Source organism: Protomyctophum parallelum (genome assembly GCF_964188405.1).
Source record: "Protomyctophum parallelum genome assembly, chromosome: 19".
Taxonomy (NCBI): domain Eukaryota; kingdom Metazoa; phylum Chordata; class Actinopteri; order Myctophiformes; family Myctophidae; genus Protomyctophum; species Protomyctophum parallelum.
The window spans coordinates 7,376,356-7,388,764 of NC_139717.1; the positions used below are offsets into that span (position 1 = coordinate 7,376,356).

Consider the following 12,409-nt stretch of genomic DNA (forward strand, 5'->3'; position numbering starts at 1 on the left):
TCAACGTGACCCATGTCCATATACGGGTAGGAGGAGACTGATGGCTCTGGGAGGAGAGAAGTAAAATAATATATATTTTTTTTAAAGGTGGGAGGAGAGTATAGGCTACATAGGACTATAGCTGGGAGGAAATTCGCGAAAATCGTGCACTTGGTGAAAAGTTTTAGATTTTATAGTGTTATATTTATATAGCCGACATCGAGGCATTCAGGTGCCTCGATCAGCCTGAATTTTCATTTCACTTCATTATTCAGAATCAGAACATATTTTTGAATGGGCGTGGCTAGCGATTCAGGGCTGCTGTCTATGGCTGGAGCCAGAGGCTGGAGCCAGGCAAAATTGCGAAATAACATATGTGTTTATTAAATGTTTATTTATTAAACATTTATTAAACATTTAATTAAATTAAATGTTTAGAAAAATCTTAAATTCTCGAAAGGCATAATTTTCAAGATGGTGTCCACCTGCCGGGAGCTTAATGCCTATAAACTGGGATTTAATATGTAAAAATAAATAAGTGACATAGGGTAGTTATTACCATCAAAAGTAAAGAAACAAGCCACAGAATAACACAAGGTTTCCACAAGGATGCATACTAGGGACTTTACTGTTCCTAATATATGTAAACGACAAGACATGACACAGCTTGTGACTGCAACTTGTTCCTGTTCGCAGATGACTCAGCACTGCTGGTCTCGGACAGGAACAAACTACAGGTTGAAAAGGCCCTCAACTCTGAACTCGGTATAATCTGCACCTGGCTCGTAACAAACTATCTAGTAGGCCTAATAGTAATCTCAGCAAGGCAGATGGCTTCTTGGTTAGAGTGCATGGGTGACAATATTATCACACGAAAAGATGAAATTACCTACCTAGGTTCCATCCTGGAGCCTGGAGCAAATCTTTCCGGTGATAAAATGGCCACCGACATAATCAAAAAAGTCAACCAAAGAACAAGATTCCTATACAGGATCTCCTCACTAGTCAACAAAAACACCTAACCTCTTGGTACCAACGCACCTCTATAAGGCCCTTAAAACAAGGCTCCAGACTTCCCCAAACAAACTGGTCAGGTTACTAGCCTCACTCCCCGAACCCACCTCACCCCTGCCCACTTTGACAGGCTGGAATGGCTTAGGGTTGCCGACAGAGTACAGCATCTTGCAATGGGTCTGGTCCACAAGATTCGATACACCACCAAGATACTCATACTTCCTTTATGTCAACGAAGTCCACACCCACAACACCAGAGTGAGTTCAACAAATCATGTGCAACCCAGATTCGGCACAAACAAGGGACTAAATTCATTCCATGTGGAACGCCCTACCAACAGTCATTAAGACATATGAATCCCTTGACTCCTTCAAAACCGCTCTCAAAGGACACCTACGGACTGCTGCAATTCGAAACTGGCCCCGTAAAATCACCCACCCCTTTTTCCCCTCACTGTATATGTTTTTTCCCTTTTTACCTACTCTCTTATGATTTCATGTTTTTGGCTATATAGAAGTGTATATTTGTACGTCTCTAAATGTTATGATGAATTGAACATGGTGGATCCTATTGTGAACAAGTGTAATGCTTTATGGTGTCGTCCACAGTTAACAGTCTTGTATTGAGTAGTGCTTGAAATGTACTGTAATTCTCCAAACTGTTAATAAATTCTTCAATCATCAATCAATCAATCAATCAATCAATCAATCAATGCTTTACATTATGTGTATGACCCTATTGACCTATGGTTTAGCTAAATCTCAGGTAACTGAATATATGTATTTTTTGTTCATTAATTGTCCTTTTTATACACATTTACAATTACACTTTACAATTTAGGCATTTATAGCAGAGCGATTTACAGTAAGTAAGCAAGAACAACACATGGTAATACATCAAATGCATAGAAAGTCATCAAGAATCATTAAGCAAGCTAAGAACCTATAACGTCTAACAGTGGAATATCTATATAATGAAACTATGCATAAATAGGGTGCTATGTCTACATAAAATGCTATCTAAATTACATAAGTTGAGCCAATTTACAATTTACAATTTAGGCATTTAGCAGACGCTCTTAATCCAGAGCGACTTACATTTAAGCAAGAACAAAAGCATGGGAATACATCACATAAAAGCATTTATCAATATCATGAAACATGCGTAAGCTAAGAAAGTAACAGTGGAATATCTATATAATGAAACTATACATACACTATACATATAAACTATACATATTTACTACTATGCTATACATATGTACTATGGCGTGCTATAACTATATACAATACAATTATAGTGCTGTCTACATAACATGCTATAAGTCTGTGTCAAATGCTATCTAAGCCAACAGAAATGCTATCTAAGGGGTTAGGGTAAGTGCTATGGGCCATGATGGAGTCTGAAAAGGTGGGTTTTCAGGCTACGGCGGAAGATTGGGAGTGATGCTGCAGTTCTGACTGCAATGGGAAGTGCATTCCACAGTTTTGGAGCCAGAAGGGAGAAGAGTTTGGGACGTGTGGAGCGTTGGCCCGGCGTTTTTAGTGAGGGTACTTCCAGTTTCCCTGCGTTGGCTGATCTGAGTGCGCGGGAGGGTTTGTAGGGTTCAATCATACTTCCTAGATATGGGGGAGCCATACCTTTGGTTGCTTTGAATGCCAGCATCAGAGTTTTGTATTCTGTGCGGGCAGCGACCGGGAGCCAGTGGAGGGAGCGGAGCAGGGGGGAGACATGTGAGAATTTTGGCTGGTTGAAGACCAAGCGAGCTGCTGCATGAGCCTTTGCATATGCCTGTAAGGTCATCGGTGCTACGAGCTCACAACGCGCACTGTGAGCTTATAGATCTACTATTTTCTGAGCGCAACCAATGCCTTGTATTTTAGTTCTACTGGATCCCTTCTCCACTAGAAATTGTCAATAATATTAGTCTTAGTTTTAGTCATCATAGCCTAGTTTTTATTTAGTTTTCCTCAGTGAAAAAAGGTAGTCGATGAACATTTTTCATCATAGTTTTAGTCAACGAAATTTGGCTGCCACATGGTGTCACAGGGGTGCACACACAAAGCCGCGTGTTCGGAGCGGCGCAGCAGGGGGGCTCAGTGCACAGGGACCACCCGCATGGTGTTGGTGTTGCCGGAGCCAGAGCGCCAGCCGGTTAGGACGATGACCACATTTCCCTCCTTGACCAGACCGTGGTCTTTTTTTTTTTTTTTTTTTTTAAGATATTTTTTTGCGGCTTACGCCTTTTATTGATTTTTGAAGGGACAGACAGTAGGCTGACAGGAAACGGGAGAGAGATGGGGGGATGACATGCAGTAAAGGCCGTGTCGGGTCCGGGAGTCGAACCCGCGGCACACTGCGACTGGATTACCAGTCCGGTGCCCAGACCGTTACGCTACGGCCTGGGCCACAGACCGTGGTCTTTTCCCATTTCCATGGAGAACCTGACCAGCAGATCCACATCTTCCTTCCACACATCGGCGACGGGCTTGTCATAATACCAACATAATCAAAAAAGTCAATCAAAGAACAAGATTCCTTTACAGGATCTCCTCACTGGTCAGCAAAAACACCTTGAAGACCTTAACAGGAGCCCTCGTACAAGGTTTCTTTGACCATCCACCTCTTGGTACCACAGCACCTCAAAGGCCCTTAAAACAAGGCTCCAGACCTCCCAAAACAAACTGGTCAGGCTCCTACTTGGCCTCACCCCCCGTACCCACCTCACCCCTGCCCACTTTGACAGGCTGGGATGGCTTAGGGTCGACGACAGAGTACAGCATCTTGCAATGGGTCTGGTCCACAAGATTCGATACACCACCAAGATACCCATGTACCTGTCTAAATATTAATGTAAACGAAGTCCACACCCACAACACCAGAGGGAGTGCAACAAACCATGTACAACCCAGATTCGGCACTAACAAGGGACTTCATTATTTTCGCTCCTATGCCGCTCCTCCTTCAAAACCTCTCTCAAAGGGCACCTACGGACGGCTGCAATTCGAAACTGGCCTCTGTAAAATCTGAATCCCCCTACCCCCCCCCCCCCCCATTTCCCCTCACTGTATATGTATCTTTTCCCTTTTTGCTTCCTATATGATGAATTCCTGTTCTGTTCTTTAGCTACATAGAAATGTCTATTTGTATGTCTCTAAATGTTTTGATGAATTGAACAATGTGGACCCTGTTGTAAACAAGTGTAATGCTAAATTGGGTCGTCCACTCACAGTTAACAGTCTTTGTATTGAGTTTGTGCTTGAAACGTACTGTAATTCTGCAAACTGTTAATAAATATTTAAATCAATCAATCAATAGAAGACGGGGAAGAGCGAGAGGCGAGAGCTTCTCTGGCAGAGACATCTGAACGTGACTGGTGCAGCTTTTAAATAACAGTGTATTCTTAAAGTGACCACATGTGGCAGCAAGGGAACATGAGGTCAATGTAAAATTCTAGTCAAGTGTACATTTTTGCATAAGGAAACGAGTAAAGTCTTAAAAAAAATGTAATCTTTTATTGATTTATTTTAAACTGCTCATAACACAATATCACTTATTCTCCAGTGACAAATAAATACATTTATACAAATCGGTCAGCTTTTGTTTCCCCATACAGTGTTCTCTGACTTCATAGTCATTTACCAAATTACCAGTCCAAATTACCGTTGATTTAAAATAGGCCTAATACCGTTATTTTTTTAGGGGCTGTATGATTCTAAAACCAATAGACCCAATGACCAACGCTACATTATCAAGAACAAAAATCAAGGCAGGTATCTGTACAATACATTATATTTCAATGCAACAAGTATCATTTTCAGCGTTTTGACACAACAATCATACATAACTCATGAAAAATATAAATAAATACTATGGTGATACAGCCAGAAATCAGACAGAGCACTGATCTTTGTTGCTTGTTCCGTTGCTGTCGGGCAGAAGGACAGTACGCTGCTGACTCTTCAGAGCAGCATTCGCTTTTGCTCTGAAGAGAAATGAGAGAAACACATTATGATGAGACAATGCAGGGTCTGATATTAAGCATGTCATTAATTAGCATGCATGTTATTCAGCATGTATAGCAGGTGTTGGTAATAACCATTAGTCTTAAGCAAAACCAATAAGTATTTGGGGGACTATTTACCTCTCAGGGTACTCAATGTCATCGATTGTCTCAGGCAGTGGGACTCCTTTGGTCTCAGGAAGCAATAGCACCAACCCCCCTGCCAGGAATGCCAGGCACCCTGCACAAACAGCACAATCTTTTCATTAGCATCTAGTTTTATCTACTGTGTGAAATAAAATGTACATTTCTGCACGGCCACAACATGTAAGTCCAGTTAAAGTAAAAATGTGCCTTGTGTTGTAGTGTAAACAAGCACTTAGGGGTGGCACCAGGCAGGGATCCGAGGCTGCCCAATCAAAATGCCACATCAAGGCAGGTGTACATTCCTGTTGCGTAATGATGACTGGAGGGTGGCTGGTATTACATCTACAGTAACCCATCAGCTCTGCCAAAGTGCCCCTGAGCAAGGTACCGAAACACATTGCTAGCCTAGATTGCTCGTGGCTGCTGTAAACCAGTGGGTAAGGAAGTAATGGTGTGATTGCTTGCCTTCTTTATTAAGTATGTAAATATTACAAGAAAGTGGCACTCTGTATTTTGAATGAGAAAATGATGCGATTTCATGTCGGGAATGTATGTTAATGTGTAAATGTGTAATTCAGTCTCTGTAAATAGCATATGGTGCAAAGTGCATACAAGACATACTTTGATTCCAGGTAGGGTCAAACCACCTAAACCCTACGGCCTACAGTATGTACACTTTGCTGTCTGAGGTCCCACAGGGGTTTATACTTGGCCCGTCCTTTTTTCTCCTACAGCAAATCTCTTTGTGGAATATACCCATTCTCCAAGTTTGTAGATCACGTGGACCACAAGGTCTCATGGAACCCACCAAAGATGATGAGTGGGAGATCCATCCAAATGACAGCCAGCCTGTAGAGCATGAAGGGAGCTACGATCCCTCCCACATCACACAGAGTAGAGCACACAGACACTCCAAAGTTCCTGGATCAAACAAAAGAGTTGAGATGTTTCATTGGTACATTTTTATTACATGCTACACAATGTCCTGGTTTCAATACCGGTATTCATTACGGTGTTATGTTTTTTCAACAAAGTTAAACCCTACACTACAGCATATTCTTAATTGACCGCTGTGCCCCAGAGCACTATATTTGATTCCCTACTCTTTCCCCTCTATACTACATTTCTTCAACACATGGTAAGCTTGTAGATCTGCTATTGTCAGCAAATGTTCGCCTATGACATGTCCATGTTAACCCATTCTGGGCGGGAACCCCTTTTGGTGTCTTACCCCCTCAGGCCGGGCACCCATATTTGGGTTCTGTACAGTATGTACAGTATTCAAAAATTACAAAAAAATTGATGCTGCTATATACATATTTGAAGTTTTTCAGAAAACTTAGGTCAGGCTTTAGAAGGCGTTTTTAGAATCGGCCGTAGGCCTAAATGGTTAATCAATTAAATCTACTACCCTTTTCCCATTGTTGCTGAATGCATCACGCTATCGGTATGTGATCAACCAGATTCATCACCCAGCATTGATTGTTATGCTCATATCCAAACTCTGGCAAGGGATGCCCACGATGCCCACGTTTGTGAATCGTCTCTCACCTGATAAAAGGGATGCCCACGATGCCCACGTTTGTGAATCGTCTCTCACCTGATAAAAGGGATGCCCACGATGCCCACGTTTGTGAATCGTCTCTCACCTGATAAAAGTGGGGTAGAGTTCAGTGTTGACAAACACCACCATCTCAAATGTCATTGTGATCCCCAAGCGGCCAATGCACGCTACTGCTGTCTTCAACCAGAACATATCTGTGGAGCAAACCAAGGGAGAGGTGTGTTTACTACTGCTGTCTTCAACCAGAACATATCTGTGGAGCAAACCAAGGGAGAGGTGTGTTTACTACTGCTGTCTTCAACCAGAACATATCTGTGGAGCAAACCAAGGGAGAGGTGTGTTTGTGCTACTGCTGTCTTCAACCAGAACATATCTGTTGAGCAAACCAAGGGAGAGGTGTGTTTACTGCTGTCTTCAACCAGAACATATCTGTGGAGCAAACCAAGGGAGAGGTGTGTTTGTGAACAACCGGCCAATGCACGCTACTGCTGTCTTCAACCAGAACATATCTGTTGAGCAAACCAAGGGAGAGGTGTGTTTGTGAACAACCGGCCAATGCACGCTACTGCTGTCTTCAACCAGAACATATCTGTGGAGCAAACCAAGGGAGAGGTGTGTTTGTGAACAATGCACGCTACTGCTGTCTTCAACCAGAACATATCTGTTGAGCAAACCAAGGGAGAGGTGTGTTTGTGAACAATTAGGATGTTGCCACTATAGATGCATTCAATCTGCAATGATTAGGTTCTACTTTCGTTTGATCTGTGTTGTATGTCTTTCTCCCTTTCTACCGTTGGGTTCCTGTCTAAAAAATAAATATCCGAAAGAGCAAAAGGCTTTTGGCATGTCACAGGTTTGTGAGATGAGTGGAAAGCGTTCATCATGATCCATCTTATTTGATCTTAGACTCACCTTCGGGAATTAATATGATGATAAAGCAGGCGGCTCCAGCGACGAAGTTGGCGGTGGCAAAGGGAAGACGGCGTCCGATGCGCTCGATGGTGAAAAGGATGAGGAAAGCCGCTGGGAACTCCACTAGGCCTGCGATCAGGAAGTCTACATAGACGTTACCTCCCATGATGCCTAGTCTCATGATCAAGCCCTGGTACACCACAGCACTGGTGAACCTGGAGGAGATACAGAGAGTAGGTGCAGTTAGGCATAGGATGAAATAAAATATCTACAAGCTCACAAAATAGTGGGGGGAAAATAGATCTACAAGCTCAATGCGTCGCGATGGAATGCGCCTTGAGCTTGTAGACAGGCTTTTTTCTACACATTATAAGATAAATTAAATCCAATAATGGGGGCACCAAATGCTTGACCAAAAAGAAAAACAGACCAGACTACTGCTGAAATAGTTGTCCGGGGGCAGTCGAAATAGCGGTAACGCTCACCTCACTGATGAAATTAAAGGGTTAAGCACTCCTCCCAGTGGGGGACTTCAGACAGAAGGACTCACCAGTTGCAACTGAGAATGAAGGTGTGTTTTCTCATGTTGGGAGTTCTGATCAGGTCCATGAAGGAGACTGTGAAGGACTCTGCGTTATCATCTGTCAGAGTCTGGAAGCACAAAAGCAAAGTTTGTTTGTTTAGGTATGTCTTTTTTTTGTCTATTTTGCTCTATATTCTGTAATTGATAGCTGGCTGCTCTTTCCTCTTGAAAATCCTTAGCCTATTTAATAGCTAATAGGTGTGAAGGTGTAGTGGCTGTAGTGAATATTGTATATAATTAAATATGGCAATTCTTGGCCTTTTCATTCACCAGTGACTTGCTTTTGAGAGAGATGCCACAATATTGTGTTAGCAAACTCATTGTGTGGTGTGGACAATAAAACTGGCATGAAGTTTAATAACAGGTTGATTAATGTTTAATTTAGTGTGTTCCTGTAATGTACTCAACCTGAATGTTCTTGGAGAGGGTCTTCTTGTTCTCCTTGGCCATGGCCTCAGTGATCTCCACAGCTTCAGCAGACTTGTTCTGAGAGAGAAGCCACCTGGGAGATTCTGGAATGAACCTGTGGGACAACATTTAGCCGTGCTAAAATATTGCATGAACCTCGCAGACTGAAGATTGAAGGTTAGAGATATAAGGAACACACACACTAGGGCTTTAAGCAACTAGTCGACTATTCAACTAGTACATCCACTAGTTGACTAGTTGATAAGAAAAAAAAAGAACAAAAAACGAAAATGGATAGGGATATATACTGTAACCAGAAATGTGTCCCTCACAGCACTCTGTGATTTTAACAAAGACAACGTAGTATTAGTTCTGTGACTGTTTTCACTGTTTACTATAATTTCTAAATGTTTCTCAAGTCCAATTTGTTGCATCACACACAAACTATTACATACTGGTGTTTTCTCACCAGTAGTAGGACAGGAAGACAAAGTAGGGTGCAGTGATGGCCACATTCAGCCAACGCCAGTCAGTGATGAAGTAGGCCAGTAGAGGGAGGAGGAGAATGCCAACGCTGAAGAACATCTGGTACAGGACCCCCACCGTCCGCCTGTACTCCACCCCAACTAACTCTGTGACTACACACACACACACACACACACACACACACACACACACACACACACACACACACACACACACTCTGTGTGAGTGCAAAGGCCAACTACTCGGCTGAACTATGCACAGCTCTAGGTTTAGGTCTAGGTCTAGGTCTAGGTCTACGGTCCTTACTCAGCACATATCCGGCCACCCAGCCTCCTTTGACACCAAAGCCGTAAAGAGTTCTGAACACCAGGAGGGTCACATAGTTAGGAGCCAAAGCCACCATGATCCCCGTTATGCCGTTCAACAGGTTGGACATCAGGAAACTCAACTTTCTGCCGAACCTTGAGACATATATGCAAAAGTCATATTTTTGGCATTTCTTCAGACAGACATTGACAAATTTCATGTCCGGGTGATCAATAATAGGGATATGAAATAAGGATACAAATTCAGCAACAGTTTGGGATGCTCATAGGTCTGTCCCATTGACTATCTCATTATGTGCATATAGTTGTATTATGTAAGACATGATACGTGGAGGAACAGACAAATAAGATATAGAAAACAATCCTGGTCCTACCTGTCAGCCAGGTAACCAATAGCGATGCTGCCAATTAGGAAGCCAACATTGAGTGTGGCCTGGAACATATCCACCCACCAGCCCTCTGCACACACCAGGTTAAACTAGGAACAGCGCACAAGCATAAACAGTAAACACACATGCAAATGTGACCACGTCCTCGTCTTGAAATTCGTTTCAATTTGTACGCAACCTGCACTACCACTCTGACACATTTTAAGTAAGCCCTGTCAGACCCCTTTCCTTAACTTCAAATTGTATCCATTATGCTAAATTAAAAGTCCTATTTTCACATACTGTGACGTGTGCGAGGAACAAAAAAACATGTAGGAGATATTCTGTATATTTATGTAAAACATCTTAACCAAGGAGAATGTAGAGACAGGAAACCAAGGGCAGAGAGAAGCGAGACATGCAACCCCAAGACTGGAAGTCCTCGCAATCATTAGGAGCATACGTTATTGTCTGCACTGCACTGAACCACCAGGCATCATTTTAACCCATTCTGACCTGAGGTCAGATTCACACGAGGTTTCCACTGGACACACACTGGTCTGATTAACCCATTCTGACCTGAGATCAGATTCTAAAAATGTCAGTCGTTTTTTTAGATTTTTCAAAAATAGCAGACCTACAAGCTCATATCGCGCCACTCGGTGGCGCGATATGAGCTTGTAGATCTGCTATTTTTCAATAGCTAAAGCATAACATGATGCCAATACCAAAATGGGTGCCCGGTCAGAATGGGTTAAAGATGGAGTGCCACCATTTTTTTCCACCATAAAACATGATCATCAGGTATTATTACAATATAAGGAACTTTTTCCAAAAAGTGTACAGTATTTGTTAAAATCATGCTTTTATGTGGACAGGACACGCCCACCAGTTCATTAAGTGAACTGAAGCCGCACCCACAGCTGTAGTTGTATGATAAAGGGGGAGGGGTTAGGGGAGGGGCTGATAGTGTGGTGTCACTATATTACTGTTTACTTCATTGGCCCGTTTGACTGTCAAGGGTTCAGCTTCCAGGAAGAAACCCTAAATACAAAATTAATACACCATTGCACATAAAAACAACTCCAGGGTGTCTAATGAAGTACTGTCACCTCATAGACACATGACAAACTGGAAAAATACAAACATTGTGGCACTCCATCTTTAAGTATTCATTAAAATTATGTAGTATGTATTCCTGCCAAGGTAGAGTTGTGTTTTTTGTCAAAAGGAAAAATAAATACAAATTAAATTGACCCAAATGAAATTGGACCGGAACTAGATCGTTCCTGATTTTTTTTTGCCAAATCGCCAGAGTTATTGTGTACACATTTTTGTGCATTTTGGACAACAATATAGCAAAAAGTGTGTTTTGAAAAAAACACTAAATCTAGCAAGGCACAAATTGTATGACCTTATATAGGCCAAAGCACAAAGCGATCTGTCATAGCGCCAACTTGAGGCAAATTTGGAAAAAAATTGAGGGGAGGTTCTTCCTTGGCCGACTGGGAGAGTGTGTCCAAAGTTTCATTCTGATCGCCGATCGGTCTAGTGGTGCTCACAGGTACACCGTCACGCAGACATGGGGACAGCCTAGGGGAAAAAAACATAATCCCTGCCCCTGGCTGTTCTGGCCTGGCGGAGATAATAATCTACAGTATAGCTCGGGCAAGTAAAAGGGAAGAAATCAGACAGCCCTGTCTTTTTTTTTTTTTAAGATATTTTTTTGTTTATTGATTTTTTAAGGGATAGAAAGCAGGCTGACAGGAAACGGGAGAGAGATGGGGGGATGACATGCGGTAAAGGCCGTGTCGGGTCCGGGAGTCGAACCCGCGGCACACCGCGACTGGATCACCAGTCCGGTGCCCAGACCGTTACGCTACGGCCTGGGCCAGACAGCCCTGTCTTGTCCCACATTGTGATGGAAGTATCCTGAGATATACGGAGATGCTCCAGGGCATTGAAAGAAGTAACACCACTCCACCTAGTCATGCACTAATTTGTGGTCAGGATTTAAAACCTTTAGCAAAAAAGTCCACCAGATTTTAATGAAGAATAATTAAACCTCATATGTCCTCACCTCAGTGACAAATGACTCCCTTCCTGCATAGTCATACTCCCAGCCATTTTTGCACGAAGCCACGGGGGCTTTGCTCAGGTCCATCTTCTCCGCGTCGCAGGTGAGTCCGGTGGCGTTCCAGTCCAGGTCGTACTGCTCACAGGTGCTGTGCAGCGGCTCTCCAGTGTCGTTGACCAGGGGAACAGTGAGCCTGCGTGTGTCCGCCAGGCTCCAACCACAGCTCTGCCTCATCTCTGTCACGGCCGGGTCACGGCACCAGTGCTCCGGAGTGAAGCCCTGGAACACGATGCCAACGTACACGCCTGCCCAGGGCATGGAGACCATGCACAGCAGCAGAAAGATGCGCTTCTGGCAGCGGCCGAACTTCCCGGCTTCCTCCAAGATGTCATCGAACGTGGTCATGGTTGTGCTGTGGAGTTCTTTCAATTCAATTCAATTTTATTAAAGGGTCTAATCACAACAAGTTGTCTCAAGACACTTTACGACCAACAAAGATCCACCCAGAGCAAGCAATATAGTTCTTTAATTTGGGTGTATG

At 43.1% G+C, this 12,409-nt stretch overlaps 1 protein-coding gene across 1 annotated transcript; it reads right to left on the reverse strand.

The window, feature by feature from the left end:
• Positions 1 to 5,134: 5,134 nt before the first annotated feature.
• LOC310877307 (solute carrier family 22 member 2-like) lies at positions 5,135 to 12,273 on the reverse strand (the record flags this gene model as incomplete). Its single annotated transcript, XM_083791122.1, has 10 exons — positions 5,135 to 5,238; positions 5,953 to 6,065; positions 6,794 to 6,902; positions 7,621 to 7,835; positions 8,171 to 8,271; positions 8,612 to 8,726; positions 9,081 to 9,249; positions 9,404 to 9,558; positions 9,798 to 9,901; positions 11,872 to 12,273. The coding sequence occupies 10 exons, from the start codon at positions 12,271 to 12,273 to the stop codon at positions 5,135 to 5,137; spliced, it is 1,587 nt and encodes a 528-aa protein (XP_083647248.1).
• Between the last annotated feature and the right edge of the window lie 136 nt (positions 12,274 to 12,409).